At 34.7% G+C, this 21947-nt stretch overlaps 1 protein-coding gene across 5 annotated transcripts in view; it reads left to right on the plus strand.

The window, feature by feature from the left end:
• AGTPBP1 (ATP/GTP binding protein 1) overlaps nucleotides 1–21947 on the plus strand; it is a 158144-nt gene that overhangs the window by 127524 nt on the left and 8673 nt on the right. For 4 of the 5 annotated variants that reach the window (XM_027615666.2, XM_027615665.2, XM_027615663.2 and 1 more), the window contains exons 19-25: nucleotides 1719–1863; nucleotides 4604–4757; nucleotides 5881–6061; nucleotides 7956–8085; nucleotides 9126–9257; nucleotides 11332–11508; nucleotides 15270–15430. In XM_027615666.2, the coding sequence (XP_027471467.2) occupies nucleotides 1719–1863; nucleotides 4604–4757; nucleotides 5881–6061; nucleotides 7956–8085; nucleotides 9126–9257; nucleotides 11332–11508; nucleotides 15270–15430 (1080 nt within the window). Of the gene's footprint in view, nucleotides 1–1718; nucleotides 1864–4603; nucleotides 4758–5880; nucleotides 6062–7955; nucleotides 8086–9125; nucleotides 9258–11331; nucleotides 11509–12637; nucleotides 12724–15269; nucleotides 15431–21947 lie in introns of those variants that run through there. The other variant, XM_027615667.2, reaches the window with a different exon arrangement.

Here is a 21947-nt window from a genome sequence, read left to right on the forward strand (position 1 = left end):
ATAAAACTACTTCCACCAGTCTATGAGAGAATATAACTTACAGACTACCATATAGCTGTAATGTGGTATTATCAATACCTCTCCAATTAGATGTTAATCTTGGGGGGGGGAAAGAGTTGGCCAAAAGTTCTGGAACTTATTTTGTGTTTTCCTCAACCCATAGCACCTTGTCATTGAGTATGCAAGATATGGTGGCTACGTTAATGAAGATAATACCAGTTTGAAAATACCATGCATGTGTATGTGTGTGCAAGTAAATAAACTGTTGGTCATGTATTTTCTTCAGTTCATGACTTAAATAATATAAGATGATTTGAAATTTTAGAAATTAGGTTGATAGACAAAGCCCTGTTAGGCCATCAAATGTCAGTGATATTTAAAGTCTGGAAAGTAATGTGTAGTTTTAAAAACAGTTTATTAGGGAAATCTTCAGACATTTACAAGAGCAGGTAATAGGATAATGAGACCACATCTATTCATCACCCAGTTTCAACAATTATCAACACGTGTTTAGCTTGTTTTAGGAATACTTTCACTCCTACCTCTACACTGAATTTTTAAAAGCATTTCTAGGTATCATATTTATCAATAAATACTTCAAAGATCTTTGTCGTTTAGAGATTTTTAAAGACAGTCTAACCATAATGCTATTATCACACCTAAGAAAATTCCTTAATATGATAAAATATCCATTGTTCAGACTTCCCCAGCTGTCTCATAAGTGTTTTTTTTCCTTAAGATTTTATTTATTTATTTTAGAGAGAGATACAGAGAGCATGAGAGAGAGAGAGCACGAGCAGGGGGGAAAGGCAGAGGGAGAGGGAGAAACTACCTCCCTGCTCAGCGGGGAGCCTGACATGGGGCTCCATCCCAGGACCCTGAGATCGTGACCTGAGCCGAAGGCAGATGCTTATCAGACTGAGCCACTCAGGCACCCCTCATAAGTGTTGTTTTATAGTTGGATTGTTTTAACCCGACCAACCAAGGCCACACATTGCATTTGATTTTTGTTGCTATGTCCCTTAAATCTCCTTTAATATGTAGGTTTCCCTTTTTTTTTTCCTATTATTTCTCCTTTATTTGTTGAAGAAACTGGGTCATCTGTCATGCAAGATTTTCCACATTTTGGGTTTTGCTGGTTGCATCCCTGTGGTAATAATTAATTCTTCTATCTCACCGATTTCCTATAAAGTAGTAGTTAGATCTAGAAGCTTGATCAACTTCAGGTTTGATTTTTGGCAAGAATACTTCATAGATGGTGCAGTGAATTCCTCTTGCGTCATATCAGGAAACACATCACGTCTGGTTATTTCTTTTTTTGTAATCTTAAGATTAATAGTGAATTTAGTTATTGTCCTCTGATCCATCCACTTGAAAGGCAGCCATTAGCCTTTCGTCTAGTGGTGGTAGCAGTTATTGATGATAATTGCTGAGATCCAGTAATGTGTGTGGCTAACAAGGAACTAGGTTCTAAACTTTTTTTGATGTGTAGAGTCTCAACTCCATTTAATAGTAAATCCAGAGGTGAAAACTAATGTTGGCTGATAGCAATTAACTGTTGCATTAGTACCAACTCTAATTTTTATAAAATATTTAAGCTAAACTTTTTATAAACTGTGTGGGTTTTTTCCCCCCTGAAGTTCTGTGTAAAAAGTGGTAAGGAAAATCAGAACTTTTGTGTGGAAGAAATAAACATGTTTTGTGCTTTTCTATTGCAGAAATCACTTCTCAAGAAGTTCAGTTGCTGCAGGTGGGCAAAAGGGAAAATCCTACTATACAATTACATTCACTGTCAATTTTCCACATAAAGATGATGTTTGCTACTTTGCTTATCACTATCCATACACATATTCAACTTTACAGGTGAGAACTCATTAAGTTGTATTATGGCTGTTATTGTGCTATATACATGTGTCAGAGAATTGGAAAAAAATGGTTTTAATGAAATATATTAAGATGAGAAAAAATTGCTGAATATTTTAGAAAATAGTACAATACTTGTTGAAAACATTAAAAGGAGTGAAATGGGAATGTAGTCTTTATTTTTATTTAGTAGAAATACCAAAGAAATTTGAAGAGGTTTTTACTCTCCATCTTTGTGTAGAAATCTATAGTTCTCCATGATTTACACATTTTAACTAGATGAGATTTCCACTTGTTTTAATGAGAGGCATTGAAGCTCATAGAAAATCTAACAATAGAAAAATATGTAGGGAATTCATTTCTTTTAGCGGTTTGATGTGAAGTTCTAGGTCCAGATTCTTTAGAATTTAGAATATAAAGCATTGTTTTGTGTGGGTTCTTTTGAGGTATTTGAGTATTTGCATTGTAAAACAAAACTGAAAAATGAATTCGAGTAATTACTGTGGTAGATTTTTTTCTCAGTTCAGAATGTCTGTCCTAATGATCAAGGATCATAGAGGTATGATCAGTTTACCCAGAAAGAAATTGGAACACTGTGATTTAGAAACAAGCTTCCAGATTATTAGGGGAAAAGGAGAGAAAAACATACTCTACTGAACTGAAGAGATAACGAGGCTAAGAACACTGAATGTGGCTGACTTTATTTTAATAAAGGTTACAACTTACAATAAAGGTATTACCAGTTATCTTTCTGTGCCAAATAACATAGCATCAGAATATACAGTGTTGTTATTCACAGGGTTGTATATTATTGTTCTTTACTGACGTTACCTTTTTAATACATTTTAAATTCCCCCCCTTTTTTCCAATGCCACTACCATGACCTTTGTAGGCATTACTGCTGCCTCTCCTCTGGACTTCCGCCACTTCTTCTCACTGGTGTTCTAGAATTCACTTCTATCTCTTTCCTCTTCATCAGTCTTTCCCCCACATGATAGCAAGAGGGCTCCTTGATGGGAAGATCTGATCCCATAAATCTCCTTCTTAAAAGCTCCTTAGTGATTTCTCTTGCCATTTTTATGAAGTCTGAGATTCTTACCATGGTTCATATCATCATTTCTCTACTATTTTTCACAATTTTTGCTATATCCATGTACTGTTTAAACTATTTACATACTTAATATTTATCTTTTTTTTAATGGATTAATTTTTTTTTAAGATTTTATTTATTTATTTGAGAGAGAGAGAATGAGCGATAGAGAGCACAAGAGGGAAGAGGGTCAGAGGGAGAAGCAGACTCCCTGCTGAGCAAGGAGCCCGATGTAGGACTCGTTCCTGGGACTCCAGGATCATGACCTGAGCCGAAGGCAGTTGCTTAACCAACTGAGCCACCCAGGCGCCCTTTAATATTTATCTTTAAATGGACTTTAACTCTTTAAAGTTTATCCTCATCCTAAGTTAATATTTGTGGTATTAATTCACAGTAAAATATATGCCTGTTTATTTTTTGTTAAGGTTATCCACATGTCACTTTTCTATCTCAGTTACCAGCCATACATATATATGCTGTATCTTGTGAAAGAATGGCCTGTGAGGCCCTTCAGTCGCTGTTAATTGTTTCTCACCCTTCCTGGGCTGGCTGCAGGGCATCTTGGGTTGGTTCTTTAAGATGCCCTTCCTCTTTCTTTGCTTTCATCCTGGTCTTCTCATATACTTTCCTTCTGCCTCCAGCACTCCCCTCTACCCTCCTCACTCATCCTTTGGATCTCAGTTTGAATGACTTATTTTAGGAGACCTTTTCTCACTGTCCAGATGCAGCTAGGCTCCCCGCCCCTGATCACAGGCTCTCACAGCACTCTGTATTTTCCCAAAGGTAGGGTCTATTCATTCACTGTTACATCCCCAGTGTCGGGTACAGTTTCCTGCACAGAAATAGCAGCCACATAGTAAATTGTGATTATGTGAACAGACATAGGCAAAACTTTGGAAACCAACTAAGTATCTTAAAATAAGGAATTGAACAATTATGTGTGGTATAACCATGTACTAAAAACATTAAAACTTGTGTTTTCAAAAAACACGTATTTCATGTGTTGAGTGATAGGATATCGTGTTCGTTATTATGAATGTGTGTGTATAAATTATTAAGTGATAAAAGCAGGTTACATTGGCATTTGTTAGTAGTAATCTAGGTGATGCAGTTATGGGTGTTCTCAATTTTTTCTTTGTACTTTCTGTGTCTTCTAGACATTTTACAATGAACCTGTATTAATCTTGAAATCAGGAAAAGTTGTTAAAAAAATTTGTGCTACATATTTCATTCTGCAGGTCTATAGTCACAGTTTGAAAATTCAGAAAGCTTTGAAAACCAAAAGCTTTCTCATAGCCCATTTGGCAGCAAAGCCTGGCCTGAATTGATGTGAACTTATTTAGAATATTGATTCCACTTTGAGTGACTCCTCGTATGTTTTGCTGCAGAAACAGTAATGTACTTATTACAGGCTGCTGCTGGCCCCACTGGGGTATTGCAGAATTAATGGCATATGCACCATATCTATCCCCTTTCTCAGCTGCCTCAAAGAACTGATGTTTAAACTACCTCTGGCTCCCTGAGGGTTTCAGAGAAGGAATGAGGAATCTGATTTACTTTTCGTTATGTGGAGATCTGGATGCATTTATTCCTAATTATCCTAGGGAGTTTTTAAATGACTGTATACTTTGCTTTTAAATTTTTATCAAGATGCATCTTCAAAAATTGGAATCAGCACACAATCCTCAGCAAATCTACTTTCGAAAAGATGTGTTATGTGAAACCCTGTCTGGAAACACCTGTCCCTTGGTGACTATAACAGCAATGCCAGAGTCTAATTATTATGAACATATCTGTCAATTCAGTAAGTCTGTCTTCTTCACTCAAAATACCAATTATTCTTATTTTCTTTTGCTTCATATATATTTTGTAAGAGCAACAGTATAGGAATAGGCATTAGAAGTCTTGGGTTCTAGTCTTGGTCCTATTACTGCCTAGCCCTCGGCCTACTTCTGGGCCGCATTTTCCTCATTTCAAAAATGGGGGAGTTGTGTGAGATTATCTCTGAGGTCTCTCTCAATATGAATATTCTGTAGTTCTTATCCTTAGAAGTCCTACCCAAAGTATAATACAACAAGATGTTTAAATTTTAAGTGTTTAAAATTTAAATTTCACAATTAAAAATGTACAATAAACTGATTTTATTAAAAATTTACAATAAGCTAATTTTATTAAGATTAGTTTATTAAACTAATAAAATAATTTTATTTATAAATAAAACCACCAGAAACTTATCAAATGCTTTGATGCTAGCACTGAATAGCTACTTGGTTTTCCCTGCCATTTATATTTTTAAAGTTGTCTCAGATGTACAGCTGTAATAGAAAAAATTAAAAAACTCCAATTTTGATAAGAAGGTAAAGTATTTTCAGGAAAGAGAAAGCTTGCTATGCATGAAAATATGAGCAGGTGGGCTGAGTGGTTATATTGTAGACCTGTATATCTAAATGTATGCTGAAAAATTTTTCTTTGTAAATCTCTGAACAGATATATCTTATTGTATCTCTGCTTATCATAGCAACTATAAAACAGGGGTAAAATGATATTTTCCCCCATGACTTTATGAAAAATAAATTTATATATAAAGCTTCCCCAACTACTTGTTCTTTATAAAAAGTACTATTATATAAAAGACCTAGTTTTATATGTCAGATTAATTATTGAGAAGTAAATAAGTGACTCAAATACTATTTATTGTGTTATGTGTTATGTTCATACTATGAATTTCTTTAGGACATGGCCTATATGGGTTTTATCTGTTTTCTCTATAGGGCCTAGTGCCACTCTGTAGGTGCACAGGGAGTGTTGCTATGAATTTATATCAGAATTCACAATTGAATAGAAATATTTCTAAATCCCCAAAGTCAGACATCACACAGACTCTTAGTAGCTGTTCATTTTAATTTGAGATTTTATGTGTACTTTAGGAAACCGCCCTTATGTTTTCTTATCTGCTCGGGTACATCCTGGAGAAACTAATGCAAGTTGGGTAATGAAGGGAACATTGGAGTACCTCATGAGTAATAACCCTACTGCCCAGAGCCTACGAGAATCCTATATTTTTAAAATTGTCCCTATGCTAAATCCAGATGGTGTCATCAATGGAAAGTAAGTGAAGCAAATGTTATAGAAATGCTATAAACGATGTGGCTGTCTTGAATAAACTGGTCAAAATCATAGCATCCAGCTTAATTTGGAAAACAAATTGAGTGATTTTTCTAGAACAAAGAAATTGTTGGTGGGGAATTCATCTAAGATAAATTTTTAAAGGAAAATACATTTTTATATATCTGTATATTTTGAGAAATTCTGTATTCCATGAGAATATGATTTCATAAAATGTGTCTTGCTTGAATTGTTCTAGAAAAAATCATTGTCAGGATATGAGAAAGATTTTTAACATATCCTCTTATATTTTTGTTTGTTTGTCAGTGGCATGATCTTGGGTTGTTCTAAGAGAAACTTCTGGGATCTCTTTCCACTAATACAGATTGGCTCTACCTGCTGACCTCTTCCTTATAGGAAGAGGTGTAGTTTTGACAGAAAGAATTCTTTAGACTGCAAATACTAGAAGATAACTTCTTTTTAAGTGGAGATGGCTTACAGTTAGTGCAGTTTATTTTTTGCGGGAATTAGGAAAGGTCTCTGTTTCTGAAAGATGGGAATTTGGTCTTGCTGTCACGAGCATCTGCAAAGCTGAGGATACCATATTTTATTTATTCAATAAAGGTAGAATGGGTATTTCTCATATTTTAGGAAATTTTTGAATGAAAAAGCCAGAATAATTTCCTTTTAGGTAGTATGTTATGAAATTAAAATGAGATTTTTATGACTGGTTTTAATTTAGAAGAATATTGACCAGTTAAAATTGTGTTTATGTTTCTGTTACCACCTTCTGGTAGTTTGCTTAAATTTTTGCTCAGTTGCTTTAATACTTAATACTTGCAATTAAATGAAAATATATTTGAATTTTTGCAAGAATGTAAACTTTTCGGGCGCCTGGGTGGCTCAGTTGACTGCCTTCGGCTCAGGTCATGGTCCTGGAGTCCCGGGATCGAGTCCCACATTGGGCTCCCCGCTCGGCGGGGAGTCTGCTTCTCCCACTGACCTCTTCCCTCTCGTGCTCTCTATCTCTCATTCTCTCTCTCTCAAATAAATAAATAAAATCTTTAAAAAAAATAAAAAAAGAATGTAAACTTTTCATATACTTCTCTTTTTTAGGAGGGCCCAGCTCAGATAGCACTTTCTTTTTTCTTTTTCTTTTTTTTTTTTTTTTTAAGTAGGCTCCATGACCAGCCTGGAGCCCAACACGGGGCCAGAACTCAAAGCCCCGAGATCAACACCCAAGCTAAGATCAAGAGTCAGATGCTTAACCAACTGAGCCACCCAGGTGCCTCCCCCAGATAGCACTTTTACATAATAACTAATACAATCAAAGTACAGGATGTTAGTATATAACAAATGATTATTATGTAGTCAGAATGGAAAATGTGACCATTAATAAATTTTATAGAGCCTGGAATAAGACCCCAGAATTGAGAATTAGTTTTTTCCTTTTTTTAAGATTTTATTTATTTATTATTTATTGATTTGAGAGAAAGAGTATGTGTGCACACAGGGTGGAGAGAGGGGCAGGGGGAGAGGGAGAGAATCTCAAGTAGACTCCCCGCTGAGCTCAGAGCCCTACGCCAGGCTCGACCTTAGGACCCTGAGATCCTGACCTGAGCCGAAATGAAGAGTCAGAAGCTCAACAGACAGCCACCCAGGTGCCCCTAAGTATTTTTTTTTTTTTCAGTAGCTTGAAAATGTTGGCCTAAATATCTGAAAACACCACAGTTAAATGCATGTAACACAAGATTTTACACAAAGCAAATACTTAATAAGTGTTTATTTAGTGACTAGTGTATTTACAGGAAATAGTTACTGGAATAGAATCATAAAATTAAATATATGTAAGAGTTTATCAGTACTAATGTTTGCGGTTGTGTTTACATATGTGTAGTCACCGCTGTTCTTTAAGTGGAGAGGATCTGAATCGACAATGGCAAAGTCCAAATCCAGATTTACATCCTACAATTTACCATGCTAAGGGACTGCTACAATACCTGGCAGCTGTGAAACATTTACCACTGGTAAGTATTTGTACTCTGTCTAGTCAAAGAAATGATATTGTTAATTAATGACTCATTTTATAACCATTTTCTGGTTATAAAAGTTAAATGTTAATTTAAAAAGTAATTTCTTTAAAATACCTTCTATTATCAATTACTTCTGTTATCAATTACATAATATCAGTGTATTATGATGTCAAATTAATACAGTGTATCCATATTATTTCATCAGGTTTAACTTTTATAGTTCCCATGAGCTCTTTATTTTTTTGTTTATGAATATTTGTAACTCTGGGTGTAAATTTTAGGTATTTAACTTCACTGTTCGAACAACACTAAGGTAACAGGATGTATCTTCCAAATTCTCAAACTAGTAGAAGCTTATTTCTGAGTTCTTTAGTCAACGCTGAATCAGGTAAGTCTCCAGTATACATATGAAAGGTGGCATAGGCATAGTGGTAGACTACCAAACTGTGTATATATGCTGTTTTCTGCAGAAAGTTTTTGTGTAGAATGTTCCCATTATATTATGGTTTAAATGAGGTAATCTTCCTTTGGGAAAGATGGGAAAACTTTAGAGAAGGAGCAGCATTGACATGCAAGCCTGTTCTTTATTTTTCACTTTAAAAATGATGCTCTTAAAAATTGAATTGAAACCATACCCTTTTTTAAATAGTGTTTTTCATGAGAGCATTTTCATGTTCTTTCAAATTAGGTAAATGTTTTAACAACCCTTGGATCAGTGATGATTGCTGCTGTAGATTTGACCTATAATTGAATTTATTATTTTTTAAATGATGAACAGTAGATACATAAGAAAGAGTGGAAGTCATGGCTTGATGCAGGCCCTGGAAAGGATTTAGCCATTCTGGAATTAATCACAGATCCTTTCCAGAACTAGATATTACTACTTTTATTACTTCTACTTGTTAAATGATGGCTCAGTTACAATATAAAGGGCAAAGAAACACACCTATTTATTGTCTTGGTATTAACTAGCTTTATTTGGCACTATATGAATTTGAAGTTTTTTAATTTTTAAAATATATTGTGTTTTCAAGGTTTATTGTGATTATCATGGCCATTCCCGAAAGAAGAATGTATTTATGTATGGATGCAGCATCAAAGAGACCGTATGGCATACCAACGATAATGCAACTTCATGTGATGTTGTGGAAGATGTAGGATACAGGGTAATTATTACAGATAAGTCTGGAGTTTTTGGAGTTCAAATGTGCATAGCACTACAGAAAATAATTTAACATACACGAACTACTCAGACTCAGCAAGTGTTGCCATTTTGCCATTTTTTTCTTGTTTCAGATTTTTTCAAGTTAACCATTCTAAAATTTTTGCTTTTCACATTTAGATTTTTAATCTATTGGGAATTTATTTTTGTATGAGGGTTGGGGATCTAATTTTAGTTTTCCCGTATATAGCCAGTTGTCTCAGCACCATTTATTAAACAGTACATCCTTCCTGTGCCAATTTATAAAGCCATCTGTTACATACCATGTTTCCACACGTCTGGGTGTGTTTTGAGGTATGCCCAGGACTGAAAGATCTTACTGCTTCACATCCTGGGTGCTCTCCATTCGGGCACAGTGGCTTTCCTACTGTATTTGTGCTCAAACAAAGCACCCCAGGTTATTTTCCCAAAAGAGTTTTAGTAGCGTCCCACTGCTGTGAGCAGAAATTCAAAGGCACATTTTCTTTTTGGTGTCCTCTTTCTTCTTCCCCTTTCCCAAATAAATAAAATGATTAGAGTTAAATTAAAAAAGTGGGAACACTCCAGAAACAAAGAGTAGTGAGTAAAAGTCATCTTCTGTCAATCACTAATCATTTGTACCAATGTATTGTGAGATTTGCCTCTAAGGACATTCATTCTTAAATGTATATACATGTAGCATATGAAGTTCTGTTTTTATTCTGACACCACAGCCAGTATGCATTGCTGTGCATTTTTATCACTGTACACATGTGCCAAAATTTGTTTAGTAGTCCAGCTACTACTAGTGGTTGTTTGATTAGTATTGCCAGATTGTCCTACATAAACATGGTGTAAGTCGATAGTGCCCCGTACAGTGACTGACCGTGCTGTTCCCATACCCTTACTACAGCATGCTGTCAGCTCTGCCAGGGAAGAACTATCTGATGGTTTTCATATCTGTAATTATAAATGAGGTTAAGTATCTTTTCATATGTTTGGCCAATTATGACCTCTCCCTCTCTTTTAAAAGCCTTTTCTCATATTCTCTGCTTACTCTTATACTGGTCATCTAATTATTATTGTTTTTAAGATAACTCTTTATCTGTATTACAAATATGCTGAAACATTTTTTTGTGTGTGGTAATTTAAAACTCACATCATATTTGTTGATTTTTTTTTAATGACTTCTGAGTTTTGAGGCTTAGAAAGACTTCTTATCCCAAGATTTAAAAAATAAAGTTCCATGTTTACTGTTTTTAATTTCATTTTGAAATTTTACTAATTGTAAGTTTAAATTCACAGTGTGGTTAGACTTGAACGTACTGAAGAGTGGCTTCAGCTAGTTTCTCTCAGTGGCTCTCCAGCAGTGCCAGCAGTTAGGGAGTGATCAGCCTTCTCTCCACTAATCATTCTAATTTTAACACCTGCCTTTGGTTCCAGTTCGGAATTCTCTTTCTGGAGCGGTATCTACTCCAACACAGTATCACGATTTTACTTCCCTTACATATATAATCAGGTGAATATCTGTTGGATTGTTTCTGTAGTCAAAGCCTCCTTCCGAGTTCCACTGGCTCTGCCCCTGTACTTAACACACTCCAGGTGAACCTGAGAATAATGTGAAGTCAAAAAAAAAGGTTGTGGGCATTTTGATTGTGATTGCCTTAGCCTTATTGATTAACTTAGAGGTGATTGACATTTATAATATTAAATCTCTTAATTAATAGGCCATCTTTCATGACTAAAGTTGCTTTGTTTTTTAAACATGGTTTTTTTTCATATTTTTAAACATTTTTAACATAGTGTTCGTTCATTTATTGGTTGCTACTATGAATGTAATCCTTCTATTTCCTAACTGGTTACTGTTTATCTAGGAAAACAGAAAATTCTAAATTAGTAAGGAATGATTTTGATGCTTGGAATAGCAGGGGATAAAGCAAGAAGATCCACATGGCCCTACTCTAATCACCTTGCTTTTCATGAAAATTTTTAAAAATTACAAAAAAATTATTTAAAAAAAAAAACCTGCTTGAAATATTTTATCATTCTTATCTTTGCAGACTTTGCCTAAGATACTGAGCCATATTGCTCCAGCATTTTGCATGAGCAGCTGTAGCTTTGTAGTAGAAAAATCTAAAGAATCCACGGCACGTGTTGTAGTTTGGAGGGAGATAGGAGTACAAAGAAGCTATACCATGGAAAGTACTTTATGTGGCTGTGATCAAGGAAAATACAAGGTAAAACATCTCAGGACTTTGATCAGTAACAATTATTTTAAGGACTCCCTTTTCATATAGTATGCTGGTGGTTTTCAAGTATAAAATGACACGTTCGTTATACTGAGTTATATGTAATTTGCAAGAATAGAATTAAATCATATGCAATTCTTTTTTACTTCTCTGTACTTAAATAGCTTGCTTTTGGTCTTTATGAAATCTTGGTTGAGACTGTCTACATTCATTATTTTTAAGAAGGCATGTTGTGGTACACATTTAAATATTGATTGGTAATTTATAATGAGCTGTGCAAATAGTACATTATCAATAAAAATTTTCTATCATTTTAATTTGTTGGATATAAGTATATTTTTCTGCATTTAGAAATAAACACATTACATTTATTTATAAAGTTTTGTATACTTAGATTTGTGTGTGTGTGTGTGACTTTTAAATGCATATCCCTTCACTAAAATGTTTTCTTTACTAAGACTGCTCTTCTCTAGTGTCAGACTTTTTTTTTAAGTTGTTTTTATTTGAGAGAGAGCACGAATGGGAGGGGCAGAGGAAGAGAGAAAGTTTTTTTTTTTAAGACTTTATTTATTTATTTGACACAGAGAGAGAAGCGCACACGTGCAAGCAGAGGAAGTGGCAGGCAGAGGGAGAAGCAGGCTCCCCGCAGAGCAGGGGGAGCCCGATGTAGGACTCGATCCCAGGACCCCGGAATCATGACCTGAGCCGAAGGCAGTCACTTAACCACCTGAGCCACCCAGGCGCCTGGGAGAGAGAGAATCTTAAGCAGATTCTGCACTGAGCCTGGAGCCCACCGCTGGGCTCAATCAAGACCTGAGCTGAAACCAGGAGTCAGATGCTTTACTGACTGCACCACCCAGGCACCCCTGGTGCCATAGACTTTTATTAGAAACAACTGGAGCTTAAAGTTTACTTTTGAAATTAAAGACTAATAAAATATTACGTGACTTTGAATTTTTTAACTTGAAAGATTGAGAACCTAAGGAGCAATCAGTCGGAGCTTAGATAATCAACAGCAAACAAATAAATATGACAAGTACTTATTTTTTTTGCTACAGAAAGATTTTCAGGTGTCATGCTAATTATTCCTTATTCTGTTTGATTTGGTTTTGTATAGGGCAAGAGGAAACTGAATCTAAGAGTGATTTCTCACGTAAAAATGGTTGTAACTTTGTTTGGAAAGAGTTAAAAATCTCCCAATTGGTTAGTATTAAAAATGTCAACATATTATAGTGGACTGAAAAATGTCAACATATTATAGTGGACTGAAAGCTTAACTTTTAGTCTGTACCAAACTGGAGTAAAATTGTATAGATCTTGCAATTGACATTCAAACTTTTGGGGCCTGGTAGAGTAAAACTTAATGAAATTTCAGTACTTTCTGTTGAGTGACTTCCCTAAATTTTAGGTTGACCACAGTATATTATTTTTCCAAAATGTAATGTCCTTTGAATTCTCTTCAAATACTGTAGAACAGTGACTTCTCATCTGCTAAGGACATGATGGTGATAAGAGATGAGATGTCCTAGAGCACTACTCTAGCTCCCAATCCCTGTCTCCTAATCATTGCTGTCATGGACAGCTTTGCCAAGAGTCTCATATTCTGTAAGTGTGTAGGATGGGAACAACACTTGAGAATCACTTTTGTATAAGACCATAGGTATCTCTGAGGAAAAAAACCCTTAAGCTGTATGATTTATGGAAACAGACTGTAAATTATGTCTTAAAGAGATCCTTTATGCAGTCAGACTGGAGAAGGCAATTTAAAGCATTAATGTCTTTGAAACTGGCCTCTGGGGGCAGGAAGAGAAGTAGAGAAACTGAGGTTTGCATGCCCCTTGAAATCAACTATGGGATATAGCAGTAGTGCTTTCTTATTATATTTGGATTCTACTGATAGACTTTCATTAGATTTTTTAAAACATTCTATTTGTATTTTGATAAATTTCTTTGGTCATTTAAAAAAACCACATTTAAAAAATAGCTAAAAAAATATATTTTGAAACATAAAATGTTAAAGCAGTTTTCCAAACTTATTTTTTTTAAATCTATAGACTTTAAAAAATAAAATGGGTACCTAGTAAATACTCATTTCTTTTTTATATGATTTAAAGTTAATAGAGTTAATGTTGATTTAAAACCCTTATGCAGAGAAATGTCTTAGCATTAAACCTTAACAGGTTTTTTTTTTAATGTCTAAAATTCAGTGCTGTGATCATAACATTTTCTTTTTACAAGCTTTTTTATTATTGTTAATAAACTTTTTTTTAGAGCAGTTTTAGATTCATAGCAGAATTGAGTGGAAAGTACAGAATTCCCATATACTCTCATCTGCCCCTACACACGTAATGTATACTTTTCAGACTTGTTAATGTTAGCTAATAAGTTGTGTGAGTTTAATGATATTTTAAGAAACAGTTCTCTTCACATCAAGAATGTTCTTATATTACTGAATTTTAGGCTGTAAATGATCTTTATTTTTACTTTCTGTGAACTAATTCAGAAACAGTCATAGCCTTTCAAAAGCTTTTAAATTAAGAAGGCAAATGAATCTTCTAATCAAGTTAGGTTCCATTTCCTAGAATATTTAGAGATGGGTAAAATACTTAAACCGTCAGGCTACCGGAGCGCCTCTGTGGCTCAGTTGGTTGAGTGTCAGGCTCTTGGTTTCAGCTCAGATCATGATCTCATGGGTCATGAGATCGAGCCCCACATCAGGCTCCCTGCTCAGTGGGGAATCTGCTTGAAGATTCTCTCCCTCTCCTCTCCCCCTCCCTCTCAAATATAAAATAAAAAAATCTTTAAAAAAAATAATCATTATTATAAAGACATGTGCTTTGTGTAGGGTTAAGTAACAGTTTTTACAATTTATTTCTTGAGTTACTGTGTGCTTTCAGTGTCGTCTTTGTAAAGCTGTTTTAAAGTACCTTTTCTCATGATGTGTGCTCTCATTTTCACCTGCAACTTTTTTTGGTGTAAGGATTTCACTTATTTTAGAGATTCATTTTTATCTGAAAATTAAACAATAAGCAATGTTTTGATTTATAGTCCATTTTTATCATTTTATGTGGTAACATTTAACTTTTGATAAGCCTTATATTGTTTCTTGGGAAACTGTCAGTTAGAAAAGGGTAATAAGTTGCAGTAAAATTTTCTTTTTGCTGCAGTAGACCAGATTTGAAATGGGCATTCCTAATCGCCATGGAACATAGGAACTTATTTTACTGCTACCTCATTGGCCTAAATCTGTTTGATTTTTTTTTTTTTTGACATAGTTACCTTTCTTTTACTTGTTTTTTACTTACCAGTTTCTTTTATCATATGGTAAAAAGTGTCTATATATGGTAATGTTCAGATATTACAAATTTGGGCTTTGATTTTGACAGTACAGTATTTCAACATTGGCATCCAAAGTAGTAGATTACAAGAAATACTGGCAAAAATATAATTTCACACATGAACTCCAATATAACCATAGAATGTTTATTTTTTTCCCAGTGTGTTAGTGAAAATAGTTTGCATGTAATGAATGAGAATAGACATTTAGAATTGGTTTTTTGAGAGTTTCCTTTGTGACCTAAAATGATCTTATATTGTTAAGACATTGTGCTTATTGAGTTGTAGGCCCGTACAAAGTACCTTTTAATTTTATTAATATAATTATAAATTTCTTTTATGTGATTATAATAAGAAACAGCCAGAGGACAGCAAATGTCCTAATTACATATATGAAATTGCTTTATTTCTAGGGTTTACAGATTGGTACTCGAGAATTAGAAGAGATGGGAGCAAAATTTTGTGTTGGTCTGTTGCGTTTGAAAAGACTGACGTCCCCATTGGAATATAATCTGCCTTCCAGCCTGCTTGACTTTGAAAATGACTTGATTGAATCGAACTGCAAAGTAACTAGGTAAGACACACTTGTTTCCTTCTGTTATTATGTTGTAGTATACTGTTAGACTTCGTTAAATTAATTAAGGAGGAAAGGCACAGAGATTTTGATAGCCAAGAGCATTTTTAGAATTAAATAATTAAGTTTAAACATCTAGGTTATGTATTTATTTGTTCCAAATTGTGATAATATTCTTCGTTCTTTTAACATTGATATTTGGATGAGATTGTAATGAAATATCCTTATATTGAATGCCATTTTTAGTGATCTTAATGGTTTACCTTTAACCCAAAAATAAGCAATGTGGAAAACAGTACTTAGATAATATAATATCTAAATAAGAGGACTTGGAATCAGGATTCATATTTGAAATTTTATTTTGTTGATATCTACACACATCAAATGGCTTTCCAGTAACAGTCTGGTTACATATACTGAAAACAGCTAATTAATTTAGTATCCCTTTGAAAATTTAATTATATCTGCCAAATAATATTCTCAATAGATAAACCTTTGCTCCTTAAATATATATAAAATTTGATCAGTTACAGGCTCAGATATAATTCAGTATTATAATTCTTAATCATAACACCAGACCTTAGCATTTTATAGTTTGATGGATGTGGGTAAGAATATGCTCATTTTGTAGAATCTTCATGATTTTTCTTGTTAGATATTGACTTGTCATTTGTCAGTTTATTGCTCTGCTCTGTTACATATATTAGTTTAGGAGTTTTAAGTATAGTAAAACATTAATTAGAACTCTGTTCTTTTTAATATGATAATTGAGACAGTAATCACCTGAGTTCTCTACTGGAAGTAAATATATAAAGATTGTCAGTTGTTCTGATATTTAGAAGCCTTCCTTCAAGTTATTTCATGTAATCTTTTTTCTCCCAGCTTTATTGAAGTATAATTCACAAATAAAATTGTAAGATTTTATGATGCTTTGATATATGTATACCTTGTAAAAGGATTGCCCCATTGATTTAATAACATATCCGTCCATCAGCGCACATGTTTACTCTTTTGTGTGTGTGTGTGTTTGTGTGTGTGTGTGTGTGTGAACGAATATGATCATTTCAGTTCTCATCAAATTTCAGTCATACAGTCTAGGATTATCAGCTGTAATCACCATGTTATACATTACTTCCTCAGGTCTTATTCATCTCAAGGCTGAAAATTTGTACCCTTTTACTAATCTCTCCTTTTTTCCCTACACCCTGTACCCCTGGCAACCGCTTTCCTACTCTGTTTCTCTGAGTTCCAGTTGTTTTTTTGTTTTTGTTTTTGTTTTGATTCTACATGTAAGTGACACCATGTAGTAACTATCTGTCTTTGTCTGGCTTATTTAGCATAATGCCCTACAGGTTCATCCATGTAGCAAATGAAAGGATTTCCTTCTTTTTAAAGGCTGAATGATACTTCATTGTATATCTGTATGTTACATTTTAATTTATTCATTCATCCATTGATGGACACTTAGGTTGTTTTGATACTTTGACTATTATGAATAATACTGCTTTGAATATGGGAGTGCAGATATTTCTTTAACAGGTAATGATTTTATTTCCTTTGGATCTCTACCCAGAAGTGGCATTGCTGGATCATATGGCAGTTCTATTTTTAATTTCTTGAGGAACCTCCATACTGTTTTCCATAGTGGGTGTACCAGTCAACATGGTGACCAACAGTGTACAATTGAGCACCTTTTCGTATATCTGTTGGCCATTCATATGTCTTCTTTGGAAAAATGTGTATTTAGGTCCTTTTCCCCATTTTTAAAAATTGGGGAAATTCCCCATTTAAAAACATTTTTTTTGCTTTTGAGTTGTGAGTTCTGTGTATGTCTCGTATTAACCCTTTATTGGATGTGTGGTTTGCAAATATTTTCTCCCATTCCATAGGTTGTCTTTTTATTTTGTTGATGGTTTTCTTTGCTGTACAAAAGCTTTTTAGTTTGATGTGGACCTACTTGTTTATTTTTCCTTTTATTGCCTTTCCTTTTGGTGTCAGAAAAGAAATTATTGCTAAGCCCAGTGTCAAAAGAGTTTACCCTCTGTGTTTTCTTCTAGGAAACAATATATCATACTTTCATATCGTGCTTTCTAGTCATTAATCTGTTTTGACTTGATATTTGTATTTGGAGTAAGGTAGGGGTCTAGTTTTATTCTTTTGCATTTGTCTATCCAGTTTTCCCAGCGCCATTTAATGAAGAGGCTGTCTTTTCCCAATACATATTCTTGGTTCCTTTGTGAAAAATTAATTGGCCATATATGCAGGGGTTTACTTCTGGGCTCTCTATTCTCTTCATTGATCTATGTGTCTGTTTTGATCACTATAGCATGATTGTTTGAAATCAGGAAGTGTGATGCCTCCACCCTTGTTCTTTTTCAAAATTGCTTTGTCTATTCAGGGTCTTTTGTAGTTCAGTTGTTTCTTTGAAAAATGGCATTGACATTTTGATAGGGATAGTATTGAATCTGTAGATTGCTTTTGGTAGTGTGGGCATTTTAACAACATTAGTTCTTCTAATCCGTGAGCACAAACTATCTTTCTATTTATTTGTATCTTTCAGTTTCTTTTATCGCTCTCTTACAGTTTTTGTCTTTTATCTCCTTGCGTAACTTATTCCTGTTTTATTCCTTTTGCTGCTATAGTAAGTGGGATTGTTTTCTTTTCATAGTTCATTGTTGGTGTATAGAAATGCAGCTGTTTTTTGTGTATTTTGTTTCCTTGGCATCACTACTGAAATTGTTCATTATATCTAACATTTTTTTTGTTAAGTTTTTAGGGTACCTATATGTAATCTGTCGTCTGCACCGAGAGAAAATTGTCCTTCTTCCTTTCTGATTTCCATGTCCTTTGTTTCTTTTTCTTTCTTAATTGCTCTGGCTAGGATTACCAGTACTAGGTTAAATAAAAGTGGTGAGAATGGGCATTCTTTTGTTGTTTCTGATCTTAGAGGAAAAACTTTAGCATTTTTTCACTGGATATGATGTTAGCTGTGGGCTTATATCAACTTAGTATGTGGAGGTGTGTATCGTCCCCTTTCAGTTTTTATCATGAATGGATATTGAATTTTGTCAAATATTTTTCCTGCATCTATTAAGATAATCACATGATTTTTATTCTTCATTTTGTTAATGTGGTGTATCACACTGATTGGTTTGCAAATGTTGAACCATCCTTGCATCCCAGAGATGAATCCCACTTGATTATGGTATATGTTTGATCCTTTTAATGTATTGTTGAATTGAATTTCCTAATACTTTATTGAGGATTTTTGCATCTAAGTTCATCAGGGTATTGGCCTGTAATTTGTTTGTTTTTTTGAGTGAGCACTTTGAAGGTATCCTTTCACTCTCTTCTAGCCTGCAAGATTTCTGCTGAAAAAAAGCTGCTAATAGTCTTACGTACGGTTACTTTAAAGATTTTCCCTGTCTTTAACTTTGACACTTTAATTATAATGTGTCTTGGTGTGGGTCTTTTTGGATTCATCTTTTTGGGTCTTTGTAAATCTGGATTTCTGATGTCTTTTTCTTTCCCCAGGGTAGGGAAATTTTCAGCCATTATTTCTTTGAATAAGCTTTCTGCCCTTTTATCTCTCCTTCTGGGAACTCTATAATGAATATATTGTTTTGTTCATTGATATCCCATAAGTCCCTTAAGTAATTTTCACTCTTCATTCTTTCTTCTTTTTGTTCCTCTGTTTGGATGAATTCTACTGCCCTTTTGGAGTTCACTGATTCTTTCTTCCGTTTGATCTAGTCTGCTATTGAACCCTCTGTTGAATTTTTCAGTTCATTATTGTATTCTTCAGTTCTGTGATTTCTCTTCAGTATTTTTTCATATTTTCTCTGACTCTCTGTTAAAATTCTCACTTTGTTCATGCTTTGCTCCTGAATTTGTTGAAAATCTTTATTACCATTATTTTGAACTCTGTATCAGGTATATCACTTATGTGTATTCTTTGAGATCTGTTTCTAGATATTTATCTTGTTCTTTTGTTTGGGATATATTCCTCTGTTTCTTCATTTTCCATTACTCTCTGTTTTGGTTTCTGCACATTAGATAAACTAGCCATCTCTCCCAGTCTTAGCAGAATGCTCTTGTGTAGGAGATGAACTTCATTGATTATTCTGGCTTGAGTTCCTAGTTGTGTCTCAGACTTTTGTGATAGCCCAAGCCTCTTTCTTTGTTTTTAGTGGCTCCCAGGAGTTGAGGGTGCTAGGTCATAGTAGTATCTCAAAAAGGAGGATCATAGTCAGCACTTAGATGCAGAGTGATTAGAAGCTGGACCTTCTAGCAGCAGCTAGAAAAGCATGTAGTTTAAACCCCTTCCAGGGAAAAACTGGGAGATGGGTATTTTTGCCTATTCCCTTTGTGCTAGTCTGAGTATATAGCTGTAGGAGGTGCCTCTGTGCCTAAGAACTGTTTCTTTGTTACAGTACATGGGACTCATGAATGCGAGCCCTGTTGGCTGCTAGAGCCAGGCTGTCTGTAGGTCTGTGTCTTCAGTGACAGCCACAAAAGCTGAGGTGTCAGATGTATGTACAACTCCTTTAAGGGTGATATGGGTAACTTGCTTTGGTTATTGGAGCACCCTGTGGGGAGAAGGCAGGATATATATCTGCTGGCTTCCCCAGTCTCTGAAGACGATGGCAGCCCACAGTTCCTGCTAAATTAGAAGTCTGGCCCTCAGGCTGCAGCTTTTAAAATATGCAGATGAAACTTTTTCAGTGAAAAACTGGGAGATGGGCAGTGTGCAGAACGCATACACACACTATATATGTACATATGCGTATATGCTTGTGCATGCCAGTTAAGACTTGCTTCTTTGTTTATTACAGCCTCGTAGATCCTGTGAGCACAAGTCCTGTTGACCGTCAGAGCTAGGTGTTTTTTCTAACCAACCTTTAATTCACCCATGCTTTCTTTAGCTGAGTCTAATCTGATACAAAATTTATCTTTCTAATTCTTAATTGTATTTAATTAGGAGGATCAGGGGAAAAAAACTCCTTTGGAGCACTGGGCGGTGATTTAAAAATTTTTTGAGAAATGTTGCCCCTGGGGCATAAAGTCCAGTAGCTGGCATTCTGGGGGCCAGTTGGACTTACTTTTGAGCAGACTTTCACTTACTCTCCTGACCCCCATTTCTGTCTTTTGGCCCCAACTGAATAGCCTCTCTGATAAAACTCTTTAGAAAGTCATTTTTCTCTCTCTCTAAACTAGGGAATAACCTGAGGAAGGTGATCTGAAGGTCTAACTGCTCTTTATAAAATCTTTTAATCCATTCTCTTTTCAATTGCACCCTGATAATCAGGTTTATCACCCAGATTATTTTAGCTTTCCTCTGACTGTGTAATGCAAATTAGCATTTTCCCCATGGCTTCCCCTGTTGTAAGTACTTGAGCAAAGTAGAGGTTGGCACTCAGGCCCCGTTCATTTTTCATCCATCTGCCTTCATCTTCTAACATTTTGTTAATATCTCTTCTTTGCTATTATTTCCTCTTCAGTGTTCTTTTTCCTGTGGATTATCCATTAAAAGAAAAGTTATTCTTTTACAATCATCTTCGTTGCTCTTGAGATTTCACTGTACTTACCAGAAGTTATAGAACTTCCTTTTCAGTGAAGCCTGTGGTTGAAAATTAATCATATTTTATATTCCCAGAGCATTCATTGGAAATTACCATACATAAATCATTCTAACTTTACTTAATTGTATTTGTTGTATAATAAAAATTTCATCTGATGGAACACTAAGTCTGCATTATATCTTTCCTGGGGGGGGGGTGTTTCTTTTAGGTCAAAGCTGGGAATATCAGTAGCGCTCATTTAAAAGCTTATAGCTATGTAGTATTTTTGTACTTAGTGAAAGTGTTTTTATTTCACCTGTCACCTGAACTATTAAAGAGTCCTCTCAGTCTCATTTAAAGGATTTGAGAACTGATAAAACATTTAACAGTGCTGCTTGTCAGGATATGGTTGGTGGTCACTACATTCAGGATATTAGATATACAGAAGTATTTGAAGTTTGAATATATTTAAAACATTATAGGAAAGTGAAGTTGAAAAATGCCAAACGCTATCCAATGTTTTATCATAATGAAAACATATGCCCATGTTTAAATGAAGCCTAATGACTGTCTTATAATCAGTGTTTCAGCCTGTTTTCTTTCTTTTTTTTAATTGATACGAAGTTCATACAGCATAAAATCATTTTAAAGTGAATAATTTAATGGTGTTTAATATGTTCACAATATTGTACAACTATCAGTCACCTCTGTCTAGTTCCAAAACTTTTTATAGCACCCCCAAAGAAGACCCTCATACCCATTAAAGTCATTTCAAGCCCCTGACAACCACTCATCTACTTTTTGTCTCTGTGGGTTTACCTGTTCCAGATATTTCATATAAATGGAATCATATGGTGTATGACCTTTTTCGTCTGGCTTCTCTCATTTAGCTTGTTTTCAGGGTTCATCTGTGGTGTAGCACGTGTCAGTACTTAATTTGTGTTTGTGCATACAGC

The sequence above is a fragment of the Zalophus californianus genome, chromosome 13 (genome assembly GCF_009762305.2).
Source record: "Zalophus californianus isolate mZalCal1 chromosome 13, mZalCal1.pri.v2, whole genome shotgun sequence".
NCBI lineage: Eukaryota > Metazoa > Chordata > Mammalia > Carnivora > Otariidae > Zalophus > Zalophus californianus.